At 43.4% G+C, this 26,505-nt stretch overlaps 1 protein-coding gene across 8 annotated transcripts in view; it reads right to left on the bottom strand.

Moving 5' to 3' along the window:
- The window catches only part of WNK2 (WNK lysine deficient protein kinase 2), a 112,849-nt gene that overhangs the window by 13,913 nt on the left and 72,431 nt on the right, over nt 1–26,505 (bottom strand). For 5 of the 8 annotated variants that reach the window (XM_075762641.1, XM_075762635.1, XM_075762642.1 and 2 more), the window contains 15 exons: nt 24,356–24,405; nt 21,767–21,932; nt 21,570–21,686; nt 21,239–21,406; nt 20,958–21,003; nt 20,067–20,183; nt 18,519–19,600; nt 17,101–17,173; nt 15,382–15,437; nt 14,619–15,304; nt 13,168–13,382; nt 10,615–10,830; nt 9,565–9,663; nt 4,406–4,450; nt 2,595–2,848 (listed from right to left, as the gene is read on the bottom strand). In XM_075762641.1, coding sequence (XP_075618756.1) covers nt 2,595–2,848; nt 4,406–4,450; nt 9,565–9,663; nt 10,615–10,830; nt 13,168–13,382; nt 14,619–15,304; nt 15,382–15,437; nt 17,101–17,173; nt 18,519–19,600; nt 20,067–20,183; nt 20,958–21,003; nt 21,239–21,406; nt 21,570–21,686; nt 21,767–21,932; nt 24,356–24,405 — 3,390 coding nt within the window. The remainder of the gene's footprint in view (nt 1–2,594; nt 2,849–4,405; nt 4,451–9,564; nt 9,664–10,614; nt 10,831–13,167; nt 13,383–14,618; nt 15,305–15,381; nt 15,438–17,100; nt 17,174–18,518; nt 19,601–20,066; nt 20,184–20,957; nt 21,004–21,238; nt 21,407–21,569; nt 21,687–21,766; nt 21,933–24,355; nt 24,406–26,505) is intronic. The other 3 variants (XM_075762637.1, XM_075762638.1, XM_075762639.1) reach the window with 3 other exon arrangements.

Genomic DNA, 26,505 nt, shown 5'->3' with positions numbered 1-26,505 from the left:
CGTCGCATGGGACCAACAATTGCATCTCCTAAACCAAAGCACTCAGTTTGAACAGTTTGAAGATAGGAAACAACCTGCCCTAACAGTTTCCTGCTAGTTTGTTCCACAAAAAAAAAAAAAAAAAAAAAAAGAGAGGGTAAGAATCACCACCACTTCCAATTTATCTAGCCTTTATTTCCAACATAAAACATTATTATAACTTTCTCTGATGGGCTGGAAATCTGTTTAGCGCTCCTTATTCTCTCCTTGCAAAGGCATTTCTGTATTTGATCAAAAAGACGATGAAAAGATGGTGTTAACAGATGGACTGAAGAAGTACAGCCTGAGCTTTATATGCTCCCTGTTAGCTATTTTTTCCATCCTTTATGTGATTTCCTGAGTTCTTTTTGTCTTTTCAATACCATTTTAAAAGGTGGACTCAACGGCGATTCAGCGCAGGTATAACATCTCCCCACGTAACTCATCACTCCAAGAACTGATCTTACGGGCCACTTGTCTGGCTGTCCAGACTACGGGTCCTTTCACACACCTTCCCTCCTCTTTTGGCTATTTTTCTCCCATCACCACGAAGCCCTCTCCTCCTCCCTTACCTTCACAATTTCCCCTTCAGGGTAAATTTCAAAAGGTACAATCAGCAGAACGATGCTCAACTCCCAAAACAGCCCTTGTGCTGTTGTAAAAGCCTTTTAAATCACATCCACTGCCCTGTTTGCTGTCATCTCCACGGCCAAAACACCCCAACGATAACCACGCTAGGAAGATTCGCCATCTACCTTCGCATCTCCTCTGCAGCCACACAGGGACTTTACGCACAGAACCACCCGGGACACGCTGGCGCGGGGCTCGCGAGGTCTCCAACTGACCGACACTCTTCCGAGCAACAAGGAATGACGTGAGACGAAGAGCAGGGAATCCCAACCCTTCCCAGCTCTTAGTAAATCATCTCTGAAAGACTTCAGTCAGCCTTGTTAATTCCCTGGAACAACTGCCGTGTTCTAGAAAGAAAGAAACCCTCTAACATCAGCGTATTAAGACAGGGACGTTCCTGTTCCTCCCACAGTGATACTCTGCTGTCCCCACACGCTTTGAAACAGAGACACCAGACTGCAGAAGGTAAAACGAACCCCAAATCGATGTTAGCGGGTGATTTAAATAAGCAAAAGGACCGGTCTCTTTTCCAGAGTTATAAACGGGCAGAACACCCCCATCGGATACTTCAAACTACTGCAGGAGTCTCGGGGAAAAGGCATCAAGCTGCAAAAATCACAGCAAAAGAGAGTAACAAAATCTGTGCCCTCACCATCATGTCCTAGAAATCTTCAATTCCCTTTGACTTATTTTGTGAGAACTAATAGGGTCTTAATTAGATGTCGCTGTTACTCCAGAATGGGTTTATACTGGTTAAGCCATCCCTACGCAGAAGGATTATTTACTCTGGTTTTTGTTCATTTACAGCAACGAAGAATTGACATACAATTGCTTAATGAATTTGCACAAATGCTTTTCCCAGTGAACTCAGCGACCCTACTAGCTCCAAAGCCAGCAGGTACCAAAGCAGAGGCGTTAGCGCGGTTCCTGCTGTGGCACGTCTTGCCTCACCAGTAACTACAGAGCTACCACTGCTGCATACAATCTTTTTTTCCACGCCGAAAAGGCAATGGTTTACTACCCAGAGCCGCTTATCTTGGTGTTAAGGGATTGCAAAGCTGGTTTTGTTTTTGCTATTTGTTTGCTTTTAAAATTAAATTATTTTCCTCTACTTTGGCTCAGTTGCCAGTCTTCCAAACAAACAAATCCAGCAAAAACTATCAGTCAAAGAATCGTCCAACCGTGAGGAGGAGGAAGAGGCCTGGAAACCCAGACCAGGGTGGGACAGAATAGTAAACTGGGATTCTGGCTACATCTGCTTTCGGTTTTGTGCCTGCCTCCATACCATCACTCAGCCGTGAAAACCCTCACTGAACGCAGACACAAACGCACGTCGCGATGGTTTTTTCCTGCCACTGAAAATAAGAAGGGATGAATGGGGGCACTCCCAATTTCCGTTTTGTTGCAGTTTACGTTCACAGCATTTCTGAAGATGGTATTTTCATGAGGCAGAGCACCTCAAAGACGCCCAGTACAAGTACACATCCAGCTGTCCCCTGTCCCAGCGCAGTACTCACTCCGCTTCCACTAAACCCAAGGCTCACTACCACCAAGCCACCAGCCCAGCCACTGTTCTGCCTAAGGAAGATTAATATTAAACGTCAAAAAGAAGAAATCTTTAGGAATAGTTAGAACTTAAGTTGAGCAACATATGGTTAACGGTATGAGTATTGCTGTATATTGCTATTAATAAGCAGTTTGCAAGTTAAAAATATATATATTCTATATATATATATATTGCAGCCCATATATCCCTCAAGATTATTCCAAAAGACAATTTAAAAAAAACCCCCACAATCTGGTTTAGTACTTAATGAAAAGAGATGGACATTTATAGGAAGCATCTATCTGAAGTATTTTTAGTCTATGTCCTCCTCCAAATCTGAGTTCTGCAAAGGCTTTCAGACACATAGCAAAAGGTACGTCCTTCAAGGAGCGCCACTTACTCCACAGGTCTCATTCTGTGTTTGCATGGGATTAGCCTTTGGCTCCATGTCTTGCCTTTTTTGGTTCTGCTTCAGTTGGTTTAAAGAAGGTTTTGTCTGTGCAGCTCCAACAGTTTTGCTTGTCCACTGGTCAACCAGCTTGTGAAGATCGTCTGTGAACGTCCCTTTCTTGTTGTTACTGTTGTTGGCCTGAACCTGTAGGGTCGATTGCGGGAGGGGCTCAGGACACGTTACGAGACTGTTTGTCGAGGATCCTGGAAAATCACACACAAAGAAAGCTGACGATGGCATCTCTGCTTCACCACTTTGCTGCTCAAACAGCTTCTCATCTACTGCAATTCAGATAGCGGCTTTTCAGACCTTTACCCTCCCCCTCCTTTCTACAGAACACCTTTGCTTAAAGAAATGGTCCAACTCCAATGCGTTCGTATTTTCTATCGCATCGCGTTACCTCAGCCACCAGCTGTTGCACCCACAACTTCTCTCTAGGTGAAGTTAATGACCGGGAGAGAAGAAACGAATGCAGTCCCAGCAGCGCCGACACCCTACGGCTTACAGCGTCTCTTCAGAGGAGACTACCACGAGAGAGCGGGAGGTGGGACGTGTGGCTGGCTAAAATGGCACGCATTTAAAAAATGAATTTACCATTTATTTTACTTGCATAAGTTTACTGTCCTCCTGGAAAAACGAAATTGCCACAGAGGTTACAAGTAGGGTTAGCTACTACGCCTCAAAGGCTCCAGGAACCCACAATCTCTCCCAGTGATGTCAGGACCATTTACTCTGCCATCTGCATATTTTTTGGGGGGGAAAAAACCCCCATGAATGTACAGAAGAAAGAGGAGAGAGGAGGACTTAGCGGGTGTGTGAGGTTTTGAGACAAAGATAAAGATACAGAACTTTTGGTATAGCTAAAAGCAGACAGGAGGAGTATCGACAGATTTAATTTTATACGTTTGCTTATTTCTAGAAGAACTAAGGAAAAAAAAAAATCTGTCCTTTTTATGTGTTGGTAACTACAAGTCTGACACAGCAAGATCAGCAGGGAACAGCAACTGGAGGTGCCTGAATTTGAATAATATAAAGTAACTTTTCAGCCACCATATTTGACATAGCAAAAGATTTGAAATAAAGACCATCTCTCCAAGCAAAAAGTTCATAGAACTGTAGTAAAATTACTATATAAGCAAACATGAACATTCAGTCTTCTTTTTGCTGTTAATCAGTTACCAGCCAAGGAAACCGAGAAAACTAATTAGTCCTACAGTAATACAAAATACGTTAATAACCTTTAAATGATCATGCATTCAACCTGCAACAGTAACTTCTAAGTGAATACTGCTCATTTCCTTTTCCTTTGCTTGAGGGAAAGGGACCAGTGAGAAAAATAAGTATTTTGCCAGGAAAGCTCTTCAATTAGCGTTTAATATTTCATGCAGCTCAACAGGAACGAGATGTTTTTTAGCTATCAATTCCTCCAGCAGAGAACTGCAGTCATCTAAAGGTGTGTATTTCAGAGAGACGGACACTGAACCCAGTTTTCTCGCCGCATGCGTGCACGGTCTCACACACACAGAATACCACAAGTGTCTTGCAGCATGCGTGGTTCCCAAGCCATCACAGCACATGCATTGTTATGAAAGAATCACAATTTATACAGTCTAATTTCATATCGGTATAAGTGCATCAGCTCTATTTATTAAACAACTAGCTTTTAGTAAAAAATAATAATTATTTAAAAAAAAAAAAAAAAAGCCAAAAACATCCCATGCCATGAAGGAAATACTGAGAAACAAAAATGGGATAGTTACTACTACTGTGATCTTTGCCTAGACATAGTCGTTTCAAGGTGGACCCTACAAGGTAAAACAATACAAGACACACAGAATTAGGTAAGACCGAACACAACAAATCTGACGGACAAGCTTCTGTACTTTTAAGCAATCAAAAAGTAGTTATTATGCAAGAAAGGACAGACAAAGTCAGCAGTTCAGGTGAGTAAGGGAAGTCTAAATAACTGGACAGCTCAAACCTTTCTTAATGTGCAGCCATTCAGAAGCTTTGAAAAGTACAATCGCATGCCAAAAGCAAGGTCTCGTGACTTAAAGATGCATTTGTTTGGGGTTTTTTGGTTTGGCTCGTTTCTTTTTTGTTTTTATTTTTTTCCGAATTGCCTTGGCTTCCTCCTAAGAGGTTTTGATTCCTACTCTGTTTCTGCAGGAAATGATGTCAATTCAGTTTGTGATAGGAGGCCAAAAATGCTTTCAGGAACAAGTCGAGCTAGTCTGGCTGCAAAGACAAACTGTAAACCAGCCCTAAAAGTCCTGTTTTACAAGTCCAAAAAGATACATTGTTCTGCAGGTCTGAGGCCAATTGTTTCCAAATACTTTATTAGTAGGGTTTGTGTCTACATGTGAGATTCTGAACTTCAATTGAGAGTAACCGTGAATGAGTTGCCCTTATGCCTTGTCCAAGTGCAGAAAAATCATCCAGCAGAGTAGCTGAGTTTTCATTTAACCAAACTACGTGGTTTTTTCATTATTATTATTATTATTGTTGTTGTTATCTTGTTACATCCTTCATCATGATTTTGCATATTCTGTTGGACAGGTCGAGTGCCAGAAGCGTAGCGAGAACCCTACTTGACTGTCAGATCTTGCCAGACATAAGCACCGTTTCTATTTGAGTGCCAAATTTCCTGAAAGGTATTTTGGACTTGGTAAGAAGAGTATCATTATGGTATGGCAGGAGATGAGTATCTGACATGGGGCATGGCAGGTTTATTGTGAAGCAGCACTTGAAAACATGAGCAAAATCAGAGTGTGGGGCAAAAAGCAAGATCCAGGATGGAGGTACTTCTTCTCTACAGCAAACCGGTGTCGATATTTTATGTTACTGTGCCAGAAATGCAGCTTTAAACTCAGAGATTGCGGGTCCGGGCTGAGACAGGCTCAGAATGAGTCTTCGAAGGAGAAAGGAGAGACATCAGTCAGAGACTGAGGAAGAGAAAGTAAAGAAAAGAGGGAGGAAAAAAGGGCAAAGAAATGTTTGTGTTTTGATATGGGTGGCATGAGGAGGAACAGGAGGATCGCTTTGAAAGATTTTCTTATTATTTCATATAGTTTAATGAGGTTTCTATTCCAGGAAAATCAGAAGGACATGACTATAGTAATGTCTTACGCAAGCATGACCAAGTTCGGTTTCTCCTCTCAAAGCCTGGGTAACAAATACAAGTCACATTCACAACTGAACAATCTGCGTTGTATTTTTAATTTTTTTCCCCCTCTTTTCCCTCAGACACACCTTACCTTGCCTATCTCTTAATGTCAGCTAACAACTCCCATTATGGAAGCATCAGTGGCAGTGATACTAAAATGCTGTTTTCTTACCTATCCTGCAGCATTCTGCAAGCAGCAATAGGTAGTATTTGGCACAACACGCATGCCAATGAAAAGCAACCGCCTGCGAAAAATAAAAGCAGGCAGCTGACTACAGTACGTGCTCAAATGCATGTAAAAAAGTTTAATCACCAACCCCTCCGCTTCCTGAAAACAGAGTCACAAGTTTATACGCACCTCGGGTGCCAAATCAAACCTGGGGCCCCCATACGTGTGGGGAAGCGACAGAGAACAGGGATACGGGCAGATCCACAAAATACCCGCCTGAGCGGAGCCAACGTTAAGGGAAATATTACAGGAGAGGCAGTCACCAGAACGAGAGCTATTTCTTCCCAACCGTATCACTCCGGCATGTTGCTTGGGAGATGAGAAACATTATCTAAGTGGTGATAGTGCCTGAGGCAGGGACCGACAAACATCGGCTACAATTGGCTTGAAATTCACATTCAATTAAAAATGCACTTGGTAAACCTAATTCAGCAGATTAATTGTATTACTTCGAAAATCAAGGTGTTTAATAGCTGTAATGTTAGGGTGATGAATCATCATTAAGATTTAATCTAAGACTGCAAAGGTTCAGCAGAGTGTTTTACCTCCAATTCCCGATTTCTTATCTGAGAAATTAAGTAGCTATTATATCATACAGGTCAGCAAAAATCCACTGCCCCATATCTGCACTCTAACGGCTGCCAAAAAACTTGAAAGCTAAAATAAAATTGAAATGGCAATAAATCGTTAGACCATTTCCATAATTGCATATGCACATACAATATATTAGTTACTACAGGCATGACAAAAATCGCTTTACACAAGATTACAAGCCTAAGCCAAATGGAGCTTTTGGAAATTCCCCTCAGAATCAGCGCAAACTTCCCTGAGACGCCCTTGCAATTTAACCCAGGGAAGGAACTCGGGCTAAAATTGCGCTGAAGCCCATCAAAAGGTGTTTTATTCCATGAGAAGTGCAAAGGAAAAGTCAATATTGGACACGGGGAACAGATCAAAAAGCTGTTCTGGGGGAACACTGTGAAAGTGTTTGAGTTGGATGGATCTTGTAACCAGGGCGAGATATTTGGTAAAAGCATCTCCAATGCATCTGAGCATTTCTGCGTAAAAGCGTGCCGTCTCTCTGTAACGCAGTACAGGCTGAACACCCAAGCTCCCCAAAGGGCTGCTTTTCCTTAATCCAAGACACAGAAACCCCAGGGAAAGCTCGGCTTGTGGAACAGGGGCAGGACGGAGCCGCCGGCCCTGCACAGCCACGTCCCGGCCCCGCTCTCCCTGCTCGAGCCAAGACACAAACGCGCTTCGCGCCTGGACCAAACGCCTGGCTCTGCCCATGCGCTGGGCCACCCCGTGTCCCTTCCGGAGGGGAAGGAGCAGGAGCCAGCTGGCGTTCCCATCGCCACCACCACCTAGCACTACTCTTCCCGAGGCCCGCGGTCACGGCTACCCTGGACACCGGCTCGATGGACCACCAGCCACACGTCCCGGCTGCCCTCGGGGAACGACGGGGCCGCACGCAGCCCCGTCCTCACCCCTTCCCTCACGCACCCTACCAACCTGCTGGGCTCGAGCGAAAACAACCTCCTAACCCCCCCAAAACCTACCAGTCCTTCAGCTGTGGAAAAGGGCCTAGAACTCAAGGGACAGGCAGTATTTGCGAGCGGATGGACGTGTCGGGTGAAGTGCCTGGAACTGCGTCCATCTCCTCGTGCGACTCGGAGATGGGGGAGTGCAAACCTCCTCTCCCAGCACCTCACCCAGAAGGAACCGAGAAGAGAGCATATGGGCTGAGAACAGAGAGCAATTAGTCATGCCGAGTTATTTAAGCATCGGGAAACTTCATGATTTGAAGGATTTACATATTCCCTTGGTTTCATTCACAATATCCATGCACCCAAACGTTTTTAATACACTGGGTTTTAATTGTCATCTCCCAGTCTTTTTGCATCCTACTGAATAAGTAATTCTGCAAAAGATTAATGAAACGACTTCTGGGAAATTACATGTGCAGAGGAAAAAACTACCATGTCCGTTAAAACACCAAATGGGAAAATTTGTGAACTCAGAATTCCCCTCCGATTCTCAGAAAAAAAAAATCCCTGAATGCAAAATTGTCTCATGACTTCAATAGTCATTAAAAACTTGCATGATAATAAATTCAGTATGCCCAGCAGTAAACATCAGTTCTCAAGAACCTGAGCGCTTGGACTTGTAGGGACCTCAAACAAAAAAAATCAAGATTATTTTTGAAAATATTTTTTATTTGTAAAATTAGGAGGAGTGTATTTGAGTGGTCTTGTGCCTTTGATCTGTACCACTTGGATAATGATGAGCAATGTAGAACCCCAATGGGAGATCTGATATTAATGCAAATGAACAGTTAGTTAACCAAACATTTTCTCAAGAACATTATTAGCCTTTCTAATGTTATATGTAAGTGGCCTATAGTACCTGTTCAGCACAACATATCTTTATTGTACAAGCAAAATCTGTTTGCCTAAAAAGCAGCATATATGATTGGGTAAAAAGGTCTTAATTTTTTAATTAAATAGCTTGATATCATTTGGTTGAATCGCCAATTACTTTAGAAATCATACAAATAGGGTACAAATAGCAGGTGCACAATTATTTGAAACAAAAAATACTGGATCCTAGCAATCCATTTCAAAGTATCATCTGAAAATCTGATATTGCTTTTTACTTATCTATGCTTTGATGAACTGCTAATTGACTTCATCTCTGAGGTCACATAAGGTCATAAGAAAATAAACTGAGGAAAGTGCTTCAGCCAGATCAGCTTACACAAAAAAAAGTTGATGGTACTCTCCCTCGGAGTAACCAGATCTTCCTGCTGCTTATGAGTATATAAAAAATTGCTCACTTAAAGTAATTAAAGTGAATGCACGGGGAAAAAGCCCACCTAGAAAACAGATTTTGAACGAACTAGCTGGAGCACTATTGTCTCAGCATTTCCACATGCAAAGAGCGGGGGAAAAAAACTTAAAGAAAATAGAGTGGATATAAACAGTACTGTATATCGTGTTAATACAGCCCTTGTATGGAAGTTATACCCTTCAGTGACCTTCTAGTATTGTATCAGCTTGCTACATGCATGTCTTCATAGTCCAAACATGTGTGAAAGAGACCATTCGTCTACAGAAGGATGGATTTCTTTTTGTTGTCGCTGGAACTGGGACAGCAGACATGTATATTTGCCACATTGCAAATAAAATTGCTTCAACATAAATCACATAAAGTACAAAAGCTTTGATAAGTCCAGGGTAAAATTTACCATAAGGCTATATAATAAATGATGAGATCTTCCACACATGCTTTTGGTGCCCAGGCACGAGCCAAAAGCAGTGCAAAAAAAGCTTTCATATGGAAAATTAATATAAATAAGGTGTGTTCATGATGATTACTTAAAAGAAAGATAAAAAGAAAGAAAAGATGGTTCAGAAAAAGGGGCATCCTGCCAAACATATTAGAGATATAAAACATGGAATTGGAAAAAGGGGGTAAAAGAAAGATGGACTGTGATAAAATACAAAAGAACAAATACAAACAGATGGACAAAGACACAGGTCCACTGAGGAATCTGGTACGAGGTTTGCTACTAGATTTATAGGTCACTCTCTCAGACGTTTGGTGGAAAACCGTCCAGCCTGCAAATGAATATAAAGGGAAGAAAACAAAGACACTTATAAAGTACAAGTAGCTGTGATCAGATGTCCTATACCATCAGTCAAATCAGCTTTGTTAGTTAAACATCCACATCTCCATTTTAACTTTGCCAAAGAGGAGTAAGTTAATTGACCATACACAAAGGATGCAATAACAGCAGAAGAGAACAGATAGATATTTTGTAGATTAGTTTGGCAGGATGTGCAATGAGAGGAAGGTATTTTAATCATCGTTATAACTTCCAATATGCATGGCAGCAAGATCAGTCAAAGCCTACGGAGGTGTGCAATACACGGGAGTATCAGAGGTCGGGACGGGGGAACACAGCCAATCTACACTCATTTAGCTGGGACTCCAAAATCATGCACAAAGTTAACCCCTTCGATAAAGGAAACATAACCTGTTCTCTGGTTTTGGTTTTCTTTTTTTTTTTTCTTTCTTTTTTTTCTTTCTTTTTTCTCCCCCCCCTCACACCCAAGAGAGTTTGGTCATTTATAATGAGGAACTCTGGGTCTACCAGTATCAAGGGGCTAAAAAAAAAAAAAAAGCCCAAAATGAACCAAAGGAAACAATCTCCTATCCTTCTATTTCCTGTTTTGTTTTCCTTTCTTTTTTCTCAGAAATCTGTAAGGCAGACTCCAGAAAAGCATAAAGCCACTGCTGGCAAAAATAAAAGATATTTCCTTCCTAGAAACGAGCGTGCCTTCTTGAGCACTGACTCTTAACACTCGGTAAGATACTTTACTTTTGTTCTTCTGACAATACTGCAACGATCTTTTTAAAGATAAGCCAGTAATTTGGATTGCCAAAGGTTCATGTGCCTATATCACTAGAAGTGAAATCCACTCCTAAAAAGTTCAAGCATAAGGGAAGCGAACTAATTTTAGCATGTGCTGGAAGACAAGCCGAACAGCTGGTATGAAAAAAATCACCTTGGCCAGAGCTCGCGTTCACGTCACCTCCTTCGGGGCCTAAGCCGGAGCAGATGTCAGAAGACAAAGAGGCTTTGACGGAGCAGGGCTGCTGTGTCTGAACAGCCTTCCCAAAGGCAGCCGGTGCCGGGGAAGTGACTGCTGCTGCTTCCGGAGAGCCAGGCTGAGTTTTAGTGGTTTCTTTGTGGGGTGAGTCTTTAGAGTCTGAAAGATTACCTGGAAGAGCAAACAAACAAAATACATGCAATGGCCAATACTAGGAAAGCACTGAATAAAAACCCCTGCCTAAAAATAACGCCTTGCCACCAGGAGGAACAGCAGTTTACCATTCTGAAGCACAGACTTTACGGATAGCCTGCACCGGAAAATAATCTACGCGTGCTATCACTGAGCCGCTTTCTCCAAGAAGCTTATGGAGCAGGTTTGATTTTTACAGGAGGGTTTTTTGCATTTTTCAGATAGGCCGGAGTTGGGACCTCGCAAGGAGCGCTGCTGAAACAAAGCGAGAGCTGCGCAAGTGCCTGAGTGGGAGGATGAACGTGCAGAACAACTGAGCAGAACGTGGAGGTTTGCTCTCAAACATGAAAGGTGAAAGCAAGCAAATGGAGAGAAATAAGAAGCTGCTGCAGAGACATGAGGAACTTTTTATTTATAGCTATCTATATGTAGATAGATACATGTCTGTATATATATAAATCTGTATCTATGTATCTGTCCTCATGGATATCTCAGGTAAAGAGGCTTCACCACCAGAACACCTTTGCAATCATTTCTTACATAGATTTATCAGCAAAAGCATCTGACAGTGTAAATGACAATTAAGTCAGTTACCATATTAGAAACCGCCTGCCCTTGATCCCTGAGAGAGGACCTAGGAAGGCCAAAAAATGAGGAATCTACACAGTCAGGGATGAGAAAACTCAGGAGTGAATACAGATTCTCAAAGATAATGGGAACTTTACGCAGTGCCTCAAAAAACTGGAAAAAACCACAGAAGAAATGCACGAAGGAAAGCACCAAAGTAGCAGTCTGAGCAGATTTCTGTTCCCTGAGGGTGACAAGGACAAAAAAAAAAAAAAAAAAGACTTGGGACATTCTATGCAGAAATAAGCTTACATTCTTTGGATTAGGGTAGCACACTGATACGAGCCAAGATGCACGAGTGGAGATGGATGGGGGTTTCGTGAATAGACAGAGGGCAAAATGGCTAGAGAGAACCCCAGAACAAACCGGAAAATGAATGGACCAAGGACGACAGACATGGAGTATCTCATCGCAAGGAAAGGAAGTAAAAACCCTGGGTGTCAGCCAAGGGGGTGTAAAGCATTGAACGTTGCTTCAGTTCCTGGAGGCAAGAATTCTGAGATTCAAGATGGATCGCAGAACATCTTGCCTCTGAATATCTTTACTTTTCCTATCTCAGTTGAAATCCTTAATTAAAAGCAAAAACCTCCAAAACACTCTGTCTATAATTAAGATCAATGCAATGAAATTCGAAGCAGACCTATGATGCAATGACTCTGAAAACAAGAGCTACCAGGCTTGAAACAAAGGGTTAATGCCGGAAGTGCTGCTGCTCCTCTAAATAACGGCATGAACTAATTTGAAGAAAAATTATCCATATTCTATTCTACGTTTTGCTGAAGAAATAGGTGCTGGAGTATATCAACCTTTCCCAGTTGAATTATATCTTCATACTTTTTCAAACAGATAATGACTCAAGACTTGTGGGTGTCAGTCTCTTCTCCCAAGTAACAAGCAATAGGACAAGAGGAAATGGCCTCAAGTTGTGCCAGGGGAGGTTTAGATTGGAGATTATGAAAAATTTCTTCACCAAAAGGGTTATCAACCACTGGAACAGGCTGCCCAGGGAAGTGGTGGAGTCACCACCCCTGGAAGGATTTAAAACACATGTAGACGTGGTGCTTGGGGACACAGTTTGGTGGTGGGCTTGGCAGAGCTAGGTTAATGGTTGGACTCGATGATCTTAAAGGTCTTTTCCAACCGAAACAATTCTATAATTTTATGATTCTAAGACTGCGCTACTGTTTGAAAACTCTCAAACTACTTCAGGAGCAAAGCATCCCTCAGTTTTATAACTGTTTTTACCTCCCATCCTTTGGGGGAGCAAATGCAATCCAATCTTATTTATATGGTGTCTTGTAGGAAAAAATAAACAACAGCAACAAGACACAGCACATAATCAATAGAGGGTAATAGCACCTAAGAAGTGAACACAAACATCAATAAATTGCATTTGGGGAAAGGATGAGAAATGTCACCAGGCTGTATTCCAAATTAAAGTGGAATATTGTTCCTCTGCCAAGCACTGTAACTGATGCAGAGAAGGTATGTACAGTTCAGCACTGGGCAGCTGTAATAACCCTGTCCCAAAGGAAGCTCACTTCAAAAACAGTTTGTAGCATGCAAACTTGACTCATAGCATTAAAAACAATAACAATTCAGTGCCTTTCCCGCAGTCCGAGCAATTACACCGCAGAACCACAACTGACACAAACAACAGGCGTATGGAAAGCAACCTAGTGTACCTACTTGTGCTTGATGTTCCACTCCTGAGCTGCTGGACCAGAGGGTTTAATAGTTTTCCACCTTTCAATTTATTTTTGCTGGTTCTTCGGCGACGGCCGCTTGGTGGGGCTGAGTGAAGGAACCCCAGGTTGGGAGGAAGGGGTTTTCCTAACCGAATATACAGTGCCTCTATCTCATTTTTCTGCTGAGTCTGAAGTTCAGCAATTTCTTTCATATGCCTAAACATAAAAAAATAAAGAACTCTGCTAGCAACGTATTTGATAAAGCACCACATCTTGACAGCATAATTAGTTATAAGAAAAGAAACAAAACAGTCCTCAACTATAAAACAACCAACTGCTCATCCAAAAGTATGTGAAGTTATAACAATCTACCTGGCAAATGTGGTGACTGACTTCTCAAATATCCTAGACAGCTAAAAAGATTTTCAAAATCCTCAGTAAAAAAAACTGATTTTGATATGAAATCTGACGGAAACCCCAAACTATTCCAGAATTTCTCTCTTCAAACCAGTGGCTTCAAAAAAATTGACTTTCAAGGCACGTACATCAGTTTGAAGGAGTTCGACATGAAGAAAACCAAAAGTGCTTCCCATAAAAATGCCATTAGCCCATGAATCATTACCTTATTTATAATGCAGATTTCAAAGTCAGTTTAAAGGGTTTATATTACTGTAGTTCTAAAAAAGTTCTACTCTAGTTTCAAAAAGATGCATCATCTGTATTCAGTAAAACCAGTATGCCTTAAGATAAAGCTTAACATTTTGGTTACACTAGCATCTAATGCTAGTTTTTACCCATCACCTGCCAGGAAAGGCGGCAAACGTTCACATTTAAAGACACGAGCTCTCAGGACCGGCAGCAGGACAGACTCTTGCGAGGCTCACCCAGCCTCCCGCCAAGACTGGACCGATGCCTTGACGGGAGATGCGATGGGAGGCGAAGCGAGGGTCTCACCTGCCTAACAGATACTGGGTTATCTGCTGTAGAAGGGAGTCTGGGAATAGCGAAGGGTCTGTAGACCTGATCATCTAAATCACCCTCGCAGAGAAGGGCACGAAGAGGCACCGCGGCAGCCGTCTACACAGGCATCCAGACTATTTTTATGCTGCCTTAAATAGCGTCCACATGGGAACCTACAATCATGTACATCGCAAGCACTATTGTTTGCTACCGTATCAACATAGCTTTTCAGTGAGGAAATGACATCGCAGCAGAAATGTTTTGGGGTTTAAAGAAATTATTATTGAATTATTCTTCTAAATGGCATTGACAAAGGAAGTGATGTGTAAAAGGGTGCAGTATGGCATTTAGGGGAAGGTCCTAGCTATGCCTAATTTGCCCAGAACCAGTTTACTCGTTACAGCCACGGAAACCACATATTTGCTCATACCTAGGTGCTGCCTAGGTACGTTAACACAAGCTTTCCTAGCATTGTTTGCAAACCTGACGTACTTTTCTCTCAGGTTCTGCAATTCTTTCTTCATATCTGCGTCTTCAAATTCCGAGTCGTTGTCGCTGCTCATGTAGGATGACTGCGAGTGGAAAGACGTTATGTTGATGGTAGGAATTTTAGCTCCTTGCCCGTTAGGTGACTCAAGGCCCAGCGAGCTAGTCTTGCCAGATCTTTGCAGGAAAGCAGCTGCTTTTTTAATTAAGTCAGTGGCTGCGCTACTGCTCGGGGGGGACAGTTGGGCAGCCGCAGCCGACTGCCGATGGAAAGGCTCATCAGCAGAATCGCTCGAACCCTGGTCGCAGAGGACATCGACAGAAGATGCCGTCTGCACCCGTCGGACAGCTGTCTTCAGATCAGGGCTGGAAGGCAGCTCATCCAAATAGACGTCTGGGGGTGCAGAGAACCTTAAGCAGTGTGGTGCTGTTAAAGTTAATTCGTCTTGCGTGCTGATTACTGAAAACCTGCCAATAGTTTTGGCTGGTGTGCCGCTATCATGAGCTTCAGCCTGTTTTCCATAGGAACCAGAGTCTAGAGAGTCATCCCTTTGAAGGTTATTTATCACCCCATCTGCTGTAGATATCTGTGTTACATTATCCGTGTGTGCAGACGAAGTCACAGTCTTTGCCTTCTCGCTCCTTTTAGAAGTTTCCATCTGTTTAGTTATGCTTGGTGATGTAGGTGCAACCTGGAGAAAATAACGGAGATTAATTTTAAAAGTCACTGTAACAATCAAGCCTAAAACTGCTCCTAGTTTCTGGTTACCTGAAGGAGGCCTTTTGTTGTAGCAGCAGGAGCTGAAGTGATGCTTGCAGCTGAACCTGTTTTACAAGTTGGAAAAAAAAAATATATTCATGTCTGGAATGCTGTAGTTAATGAAAGCCAACGTGTTTATTGCGATAAACTGAAGTGTGATAAAGTGTAGCACTGAAGAGTAATTTAAATACCCAATCTTTGTAATACAGGATCTATAATGCAGGAGGCAATATTGATGAGGATATAAAATATCCACAGGTAGGCACTCTCTTCAATCTGTTGATTTGGGGAATTTATTTGGGAAATAATAATAGGAGTGTGGAATTTCATTAGTCAGTTGAAAATTTTTAAGGAGAAAACAGGAAGAAGAATGAAATCTGCATGGTACATTGGGCCTGCATTCCTAAGGTGTTCTTGATGTCTTGAAAAAGTAACTGCCCTCGGCCATGCATGCGTACAAAACGCTGCAGTTGACCGCAGACGGAGTGGTATGTCACGCCTTTCATTTGACACGTACTGACACCAACAATGAAAAGTGCCTGAAATGAAGTTAAACGCACATTGGTGAAAGTGGGAATTCTCACAGGATGGCCACTCGGACCCCAGAAGCAGGCAAGGAGCAAAATACTAGCGGCAGTAATCAAGACGTGATTATTTTGCAACCTGGAGACCTGTTCTGAAGTTAAACCAAAAACTGCAAGCTTTTCAGAAAGCTGCTTTCTTATGGCACATCACAGAGAGCGAACAGAAGGCCAAAATCTGTCACTTCATAGTTCTGACATGGTGAAATACATCACTGCCTGATGGTATCCAAGATACATTAATTTTACTACGCAGTGCTACATTCCACTTGCATACTCTCTTCTTTGTCCGTCGCCAGACAGACGAACGCAGGCTACCCAGAGTTTTCCCCTCATGCTGACCTAAAACCAGCAGACGATCTGCGTCCACCACGACAAGAACGATCTACGTGGTTGCACAAACCTCGCAGCCAGCTTTGCCATGACGATCTCAAAAAAATATATATATTATAAGCCCTCCCAACCCTACCCATGACAGCAGGAGGAGTTTTGGGTTCCTCAGCCCTTAAAACTTCCCTTGACTTGTGTCCTGGTTCTGGCAAGGATAGAGTTAATTTCCCAAGGAGCCAGGACAAATTAACTCTATCCTTGCCAGAACCAGGACAACTTGCAAGACAGGTAAATGGAGCATGATAAACACCTGGTTTGTTACTATGGCTCCTACTACATTATTATAGAAAGTGCCGTTTTATCTACAAGTACCTAAAGAAGAGTATTCTTTATTAGCTCTCTGCGGGACTCCCTTGAAAATCTTACAGGCTTCCCCCCAGAGTGGCCACCCTCAACCATGTTATTTTTACTCACACGTTTTTTTATTTGCCCCAGGAAATCCAAGGGACTTTGTGTTTGGACTTTTTAAGGGCACTGGAAATTTATTATTGGGAACGTAGCCTTCCATGCGAATGCCCTATACCTACGCCACAGACATGTATTACATATTTATGGTTTAAAGTAAATCCGCCTGTGAGGCAGTTTCTTTCTAGGAAGCTTGACAGAAGCGAGATGTTTTCTATTAGTTACGTTACAAAAGCGATGAGAAATGGCCGGTGCTGGGCAGTGCTCTGCAGGTAACCAGAAGGGTGAGCAGCCAGGGGACACCGGAGAAGAGGACCACGTGCTACGGATGCATCACTGCCAGGAACATTACCTTTTCTGCCTGCTGACCCACCTCCTGCTTCCGAGGAATGAGCACTGACACCGGTAACCTCCAACTTCTCGAACTTTGGGGAAAAAGAAAAAGAATTTCAGTCTCATGCACAAAGCAGAAAGGCAATGCGTTCTCCTTCCCTCTCACTATTGCGGAACATTAAACTATTTTATAGCATCTGCGGAGGTGCCTTCTAGCTTTTCCTTCAACTCCTCCATTTTTTTTTTTTCCCTTGGAAGAAAAAATAAAAAAGCAGTGGCAGCGTCACAGAGGGAACTGCAGCCTCAGTTACTAAAAACCAGGCACTGAAAAAAAAAAAAAAATATATATATCAGTTTGGGGTTTTGTTCTGGTTTGCTTTTCCAGCCAGACTATACATTCTTCATCTGTATGTCTGTCTGCAGAGATTCTATGTCTCTCTTTTCTTATTGGTGCAGATTTTAATAGGACAAATTCAAATTACTGGAGAGACATAACATCTTTCATGGAGAGAGAATTTTATCTGCTGCAGAAAGTCATTTATCATTATAAACAATAAGCTCTAAAGAGTTACTCAAGTGCAGCCGTCTTTCCCATCTTTCCAGCAGTTGATACAGTTCATGCAGCTGACTCTACACAGGACAGCCTCATCCTTGCCTGTGCTGATGTAATTATCTCCAGAAATGCTACTTTTCATGTAAGATATACACTGATCTTCTAGCAGAAAGCGCTGCAAATCTGTTGAATTTCATAAACTCAGGATTTGATTGGAAAGAACGCAATGCAGGTGCACAGTCGAGACACTGTGTAAATAATGTCCCAGAGCACCTGCTCCAGCTTTCCTTAGACGCTTCCCAGGGAAGTCTCGCTCTGCCAAGTTCAGGGGAAGACAAAAGAAATCATTACTGGAATCAGAGCAAGCTTCTACCTATGGAGCTTAGCAAAGGCTCCAGAAGTGTTTATTTTATTCAGACTGACTTGGAAGGCGGGCATTATAATCACTGCCATTAATTAAAAAAAAATTCCTATGGAAGCATGACTGTCTTCATCAGAACTTGAATGACTATACCCCTCGTGTGTTTTACATTCTTAAACTACAAAACAATTATCACATTTCTGCCTCCTTTAGAAACAGGATACAAGTGGAGGAGAACAAGTTAAGATATTATACCACTTTTAAACCCAAAGGAAAAATCTGGCTTTGACTAACAAGCATGGATGTAAAATGAGTCAGAATGCACCTGACAAAGTAAGAATTTAAGAGAACTTTCACACTGGAAAGCAGGGAACAGAACCCGGGAGCAAAAATGTAAAACGTTTGAGAAGCAAGAGCTCTATACGTGTCCTGCCACAGGCTTGCTGGGTCTGAGCTCTGCTCTGGTGCCCTCCCTGACAGCTGGATTTGGGGCTATAAGGGGCAGAGCCATTGCTGGACTAACCGGTGCTGGGTAGGGGGACATCTCCGACGGTACGAGTGGCACCGACCGGGCCTCGGCAGCAGCTTTCACCTCCTGCCCGGTGTCTGCAACGTTACGGCCAGGTTCTCTCAAATCCAACGCGGGAACGTAATCTTCGGGAAAAGGCGGCAAGCTCAATTCGCTGTCGCCCTGTTCTAATGGGACAGAGGTGTCTGGAGTCCCTGCCGATGCAGAAGAAGTAGGAACGTATTCCTGGTAAAGCAAATTGCGCAATTTCTCGTCGAGGCTTTTTATTGTGTTGTCAACGAAGTCCACCCTGGGCGGCCCCTCTCCGTCGGACTCGGCAGTGCCAGACGGCTGCTGTTGCAGCAGGCCGATCCCCATGCCGGCACAGGCTAGGGGCTGCGCCTGGGACAGCACGGCGTGCTGCTGCGGTGCGGCCGCTGGCACCTGAGTAGGGCTTTGCAGCTGAGACCCTGCCAGACCAAGAGGATCAGAGGCAGCGGTTGCGGGGAACGCCTGGCTCACGAAGGAGTGCGGCACCACGCCGGGCTGGCTGGCCTCCGGCAGATGAGGGACCTGCGCCGCAGGCTGCCGCTCCAAAACGACAGCGTCCGGGAGCACGGGGAGCGGGCAGAGCTCTGCCGCCTTCGCAGGAGCTGCCGGGACTGACTTGTGCGGCCCGACGCTGCAGCACGCTATCTCCACGTCAGGGATGCACGTGCCCTCGTCGGCCTGCGGCTGCAGGTGCTGAGGAGCAAGGACAGCATCGGAAGGCTCCTCCAGCAAGGCGGCACGGGGGGCAGGAGTGCCCGGCTGAGTGGGTATCGCTGCCTTCAGCGGAGAATACTCCAGCTGACCTCCGTTAGCAGCCGCCTGCTCTAGGATATTTGGAGCGGATCCTGGGAGCGTCGGAGCTGAGAACTCTGCCTGGCTCAGCAAGCCGGCAGACGATGCTGTGGCAGGAACTTGCGCCAGGGACGGAGAGGCTCCCATGGGACTGTCACATACACCTGCTTGCAGGGGAAGCTGCTGACCAGGTAATACACCGGGCAGATCCGTCACCGCCGAGCTCACTTGCTGATCATCCGACTGCTCCAGGTCTAGAAAGCACGCAAACATCAGGTTAACTTCTGCATGAGCCGCACAGAACGAAAGTCACTGCAAAGCTTCCTGGTTAGCTGCAGCGATAACCACATCTAGCTGTAACCCATTAGTGCCTCCCGTCAGAAAATAACTGTTACACAACTCAAATTAGAACCTAAAATTACACATCATGCAAAAACATTTCACTGAAAAGACACTATTTATGAAAAGAGCAGTGACTAGAGCTTCAGCTACCTTACAGCTTAAGGCAAAGTTAAAATACTGAGACGGTCCTGACACTCAAATAAACATTCCCAATTTGGTTCAATATCAGCAACACACTTAAAATGCACGACTTAAGAAAATTCATCATTTTCATCCTCCAACTAAATGAAATGAAGCAACCACAACTAAGTCAGGTGAGAACAGAAGAGATACGACGCAGCAGCTTCAGAGAAGATGACGTGGTAAGTTTGTAAATACCTGGCCCTTCAGCCTGCTGTGTACTCTGAGGGACCGGCGGAGAAAACTCTGGTGCATCAGTAGCAGGGTTTTCCACAACGGGACATATAATAAACCACCTTTTTCCAGTATGCAAAACTAGAGATGAAAAGGAAATATAAAGTAAACACAGTAGTTTCCGTTCATTCCAGATCATCTGTCAAAACCTAGTCTTAATTTCCATATTTAGAAAGAAAATCAGATCCTCTGCAGTATTAGCCAAGATTAAATCAATGGCTCCTAATTTGATTTTCATCCCTCCTGGAAGGGAGACAATGATGCCTCCCGATTCTGCCACATATTTTAAAAATTTATTTCAAAATTTATTTTCAAGTGTTCATACTTTTAGAAGGGTAATAGTTACATACATGAAAATTCTATTAAACAGCACTGTGGACAGTTTTCCCACAATAAAAAAATTTGTTAGTTTTGTAGAGTTTATCCAGTTTAACTTCTCCATGTTGGAAGTTTTCTAGTTAGTATTTCCTTCCACATCTTATCTCAAAGCCTGGCATATATAAATGGCAAACCAGAACTATGCACACTTTGTAACATTTCTATTTCTACTAAAGAAAGTTATGTTAAAAAATGTGTCCTGAGAAAATTCTATGATATTTACAGGCAAAAAATAAACCAGATCTTTTGAGCAGAAAGTCCAGTTTGGAGCATTCCCAGTTTCTGCACTTTAACATCCAGGTCAGCCCTGCAATCTTCCCGGTTGCTAACAGCAGGGACCAGGCTTATATCCATATTTCTAGCTATATTTCCAGCCACCAGTTACTGGAGATTTCTGCCTGAATCTAGCAAACTTCTGCATAAACTCAGGACTGCCTTAAAGCTTGAGATTAAGTTTGTATTCAGAGGCACATTTACCATTCTGTTGATACACGGGTGTCTTCATTTGAGACTGCCGCTTCTCCTGTTAAAAAAAGAAAAAGAAAATAATAGAAGAACTAGCTGTCTCGCATCAATGAAGAGAAGCATTGCTCCAAGGAGGACTCATATTGTAAACCTTAATGGAGTAAAAGCATTATTTTTCCAGCTAAAAACCTACTTTTTTTCTTTTTTTAACACAGGATGTAAAACTAATTTACAGTAAGTGGCTGTTAAAAAAAAAGGAATCAAACTAGAAATCTTTATTTAACATTTCTTACCTCATTCATTTCCAGTCTATCGGTATCTTGTTGGGGACTCGTTCCCTGATCAGAACTTCGCTCTCCTTCTGTATCTTCACTGAGCATATCTTCTGCTTTATCAATAATATCTTTCATTTGTTCAATAAACGTCTCTTTTTCACTCTGCAGTATGAATTCATTCTCTACCTATAAGGCCACATCAAAATAAAGAGGAAAACAGTACCATTTTGGTTAATGCCCCGTTCCACAGCTACCAGACAGCTCGGTCAACAAGCACACAGGAGAATAAGTTGGCTGAAGCCACTTGGTGCATTAAGAGTCTGCAGGCAACCACATCACCACGTCTTACCATGTAAGTAGCGATTTCCTCTGGTGCGTCACCATCCAAATCAAACTTAAAAGTCACCATTTTGTGATTGTGTGTTTCCAGCTGGCACTCCACCATCTTATCGCCCGTGTTACAAACCTGCAGGCAAAGATTAACGCCTGTTATTTCTGGCAAAGCCAAAGGAATCCTGAAGTTACCCTCAAAGAGGTTGTACTTGCATTTAATATGGTCAGTTTGGGTCTGCTGGACTTCTCCTGGCGCGAACGAGCGCGTGTAGATTTCTTATGTTTCTTTGAAGACTTTCCTTCTTGTTTTCCACTTCCTATTGCTCCTTCAAAGCTGTCACTCATCTCTTTACCCGAAGCAACATCTGGACTCATGTAGCTTCATAAGAGGAAAAAAAGAAAAAACAAAGTAAAAACCAAAATAAAACCACTGCCACACACGATGGAGTTATGCATAGCTAAGATACACAACAACAGAGACTGCAAAAAAAAAAGAAAATAAAGTCCAGATCTGCACTCTGCCAATACCACAGGGAAATATATCACTTAATATACCACCACATCGCCCCAGCCCCTTCACTTGAGGGACCCTTACAGTTCATCTCTGCACTGCACAAGTTCCTGTCTTTCCAAGGGCCAGCTCTCCCCGCTCCTGCCCCTCTGCACTCACAGCAGAAGGTCTGAACGGGCAGATCACGCTTGTCGGAGATGAAGGAAGAGAGTGAGGAGTCGGTACAGCATCCCCGAACAGACTGCCTGCCTCTCCTCTCTCTGTAGTTCTCAAGGGTCAGAAAGAAGGTTTTATCCCACAATATCCCAGATGACCAGCTAGCAACAGTATATTATTTTTAGCAGCCAAAACAGTAGCTGCTAACAACCTTATTGTAATAGTGCATGTACGGAAAATGTCAACATGCAAGTAATTTGCAGGAAATTTTCAGAGGTTCATAAAAACCATGTCAGGAAGGAACCTTGTAAGGCCATCTGGCCTGTTTATTACCCCAAGGTATGATCAGCTCCATCTAAACCAGTCCTCACAGAGGTTTGTGTAAATTGGTCTTACAAACCTCCGTGAGATTTCATAACCTTCCTGGACAATTTATCCCTGTGTTCGTTTAGCCATACAGGCATTAAAAAAAAAAAAAATAAGTCTAACGTACGGATGCCTTTCTTAAATTTAAGGCTTTTACTTCTTGATCTGCACTAGTTGGACAGAACAGCTGATTTCAACTCCCTTTGCAGCTACCTTGTACGTGTGACTCATACCTTAGGAAAGCAAAGAGATTTTGCGCATAGGATAGACTGTAGATCGTATCCTTGTGGCAACTGCCAGCCATTTAATTCACGTGCCATTACCCTCCACTCTACAGAAACACAACCCAGCTCCAGCGCTAAGTTACCTATAGACCTGGAAAAGAGAGACCTCCCTCCACGACTGCGAGACGCGTGCTGACACAGCCCCCGTGCTGCTGCAGCCACAACACTCAGCTTGTCAAACAATTCTGGAACGGCAAATTAGAATTCAAAAGATGACTAAAAATTTGATGTGCCTTTTGACAATAAACCAACTTATTTATAGCCAGAACTAACCTATAGTCATGAAAAATTCGATTTCACTTTCCATGCAGTATTTAAAAGCAGCAAATTCTTGGGGAAAAAAGGTTCCATTTTAAGATTGCAGGGTTGCATTGACTTGTGTCAGGCTAGCTTTTTTGGTGGGGTAGAATAAAAAGGGTAAGAGAGAGGTGTCTTCAAAGTTCATAAACTTAACTCAACTTGTCTATTCAGGAAAATAGAAAAGGCTCACTAAAATCCTACCCCCAAAGCTTTATAGTCAATAAGGACAAAGTTGGTGCTGGCTCCTGCAGTCGGCAAGGTGCTCAGCTGGTCGCGAACTCACACTGCTCGTATCTACCTTATCCATATCCAAACACTGAAAAATCTGCCTTGCTGCTGGTGCCGAAGCAGGAGCTGTCGCAGGAGAGCAGCAGGTCCCTGGGGAGGGGGGTCCTGCCGCCCCCACAGCAGCCACTGCCTCCATTGGGGCCCTCTCCAGTCCAGCAGCGAGCCTTCCTCCCCCGGGCTCGTCCTCACTGCTTCCTCCAGACCTTCCCACTTCCCCTTCTGAGTACAGAGACGGGCAGATGAGGGCTGGCAGAAATCGAACCATGCTACGACTGTGATTCTACGAAGTTTGCTTTTGTTTCTGGGGAGTGCTGAGCTGGCTCTGGGGGTTATTTACCATTACTTCTATCATTAGCATTGCTAGGCTCGAGCGTGACCTCGCGTACTGCAAAACCACAGAACGGGCTTTGGCTGCCTGTTCTAACATTGCTCTAACGGTGCCTTTGAGTGGCTCAGCACACAACTCTCACCGATACACCGTTCCCCATAACGTACCTGGGGAAAGATCATTACAGAGGTGACACAGGCATACCCAGTTTGTTCCCAAAGAGGGAATAAACTGCATCCCAATTACACCAGCCCAGCACATTTTTATGCAGATTCAACAGCATCAAAACCAGGGGCTGTACCACTTCAGTTATCTTCACAAAAAGAGAAATGAAAGCTAGGATGCAGCACCCAAACTAAAGAATTAAAAGAGCTGGAGGAGCCCAAACGGGCCCACCGCACGCAGAACGTGGGCAGCTTTCTCCCTCCCATCTCCTCCTGGCCAGCTCCTGCTGCTCCTCTCGCGGCCGAGGCAAAGACCAGGCGTTCGGTCCGGCCGTGTAAAGGGAAAGAGGAAAACCAGCCTCCAGAAAGAAAACATTTCTTACGGCAAAGAGATGATAATGATACCTTTCACAGCTCTGTGACAGAGTTTGAAGTTTGTCCTGTATTGCCTGCTCCTAAAATGCAAGAAAAAGTCATTTAAGTAAATGCATTGTATTGGCAGATGAAAAACACCTTTAAGAAAGGTTTTGCTGTTGAGACACCAGCAATCCTAAACCATTCTGTTTAACCAATTCTAGGAACTTGGAAAAAAATAAACGTCCCACTTTACCCTCCCAACTTTACTTCTGTCCAAAGCATCAGCATCTGTGCATGACCACCTTTGAAGGCAGAGCTCTGATCTGCTGTTGCCCTTCTGCTGCCCCTAAAGCAGAAGAGGTGGTGATAGAAACAAAACAGTTCTCACCACAACAGAAAAACTCGATTGCAGATCAAATCCACATCAGCACCTAATTTTATTTTTGCATGGATATAAAGCATAAGCTCATTTGCTTCATTGCTTTGTACGGTTTCCTGAAATACGTGAAGTATTTTCATTGTATTTGGCTTATTGTGAATATTTCCGGGGAACTTACAAATGAAAGATGAGAACTCATAATTTACACCACATCACCTCGCTCTCTACACAACAGAAATTTTCCCTGAAGGCTTCCCTCAAGGCTGCAACGCTAGGACAGACATCGACAGCGTGACTTTCGCATCGGTAGACCTGTTTTCACCAAATTCGTGATGACGATGCTACTCGCCCTACTGCAACACACTTACCATGTACGTACAGAGACACACACACACCAGTGCACGTATATAACTGTATATGTATACACACGCACCCCAAATATATTTTCATAAATATATATAATTGTGTATATATATTTATACATATTTACAAACAGATGTCTATAAAATCCTTCTATAGACACGCAGCTAGAAACAAGCCCCTTGAGTGTCATCGCTACACCTTAATACCAAAGCAGCTGGTAGACTGGAGTTGAAAGCTTAGCGGTTAACCAGTCGACCCCAGGCGTTGCTGGTAACACCCCACGTATGCCATGCCAAGCTGGACCGCGGTTTCTGTAAAACCGCAAAATTAATGAACAGTGAGAACACAGACATAATGTATCTAAATTTTGGTGAAGTGCCTTAGAAAATCTCATTTGCCTGATCAGTCCAGATCGGTTTGGATGTGAGCGCTGCCACACGTTTAAAGAAAGGTAAGAGAAAAAAGTGCGACGGCAGAGTAGCAACAAAGCACAGCATTTCAAATATATACAGACATGAAACTCCTCTGACACCCACGAAAACCTTAGCAATATATGTCATAACATCAGCATGGGGAGCACGTTGATCAATTTGACCGTTCTATGATACGGGCTTGGTTTCTTACCGATGAGAAGTGAGAATGAAGTGAGCAAAACAGTGGTGAAATGTTCCTAGGGACATGATGCAGCGACAGGACAGACAAGTGCCTCAGGAGCACAGATTTCTCAGGTAACCTAGGACAACTTGTATCCCCCAAATCACACTGCACAACAACAACGTGGGGGGGTTCACATGTCCAGAGTCTCTAACGGGACGGACTCTGATGGAAGGCTGCAGCTTCAGCATCAAACCCGACGCGAGCTGCACGTACAGAGAAAAGGCAGCAGGAGGAGAAACGCCCTGAGCGAGGGGTACGCAGGACTCAGCCTGCCACGAGAAGGACAGGCAAAACGGGGAACTAGAATCTAGTTCAGCGTTAGCAGCATCCTTGCTGAACGTCTTCCGGGGCGAAGCTGTACCTCTCCGGAAATTCATAGGCTGCATTGTGTGGGCAAGGCATGTGACGAGTGCATGAAAGCATGGGTTAAAACAAGAGATTTAGTTTGAAAAAATGGAAACTGTTACTTTGGGACGAAAGGTAGCTCAGAACAGAGAGCCTCCAGAGGAAGAATTCTGAAAGCAGAATTGCTGAGGGACATTTCCATTCAGAAGCGGAGAACAAATTAGACCTACCGAATGCCAAAACCTTTGTTTTGCTTTGCTTATGGAGATCTATTGAAGAGTTGAAGGGAAGGAAATGTTCTGTGACATTCTGTCAAGACTGAAGGTTAAACAGTTACAGGAGTGGAAAGAAAAGTCAAAATAGCAGAGAGGAGGAGCTGACAGTTTTATAAAGAACAACAATACAATGTATCTTGCTTATATGACCACTGAGAATTAGGAACGCCTACGGATAT

This window comes from Balearica regulorum, chromosome 10 (genome assembly GCF_011004875.1).
Source record: "Balearica regulorum gibbericeps isolate bBalReg1 chromosome 10, bBalReg1.pri, whole genome shotgun sequence".
Taxonomy (NCBI): Eukaryota; Metazoa; Chordata; class Aves; order Gruiformes; family Gruidae; genus Balearica; species Balearica regulorum.
The sequence above is the reverse complement of the archived record's forward strand: the minus strand, read 5'-3'. Positions and strand labels throughout refer to the sequence as shown.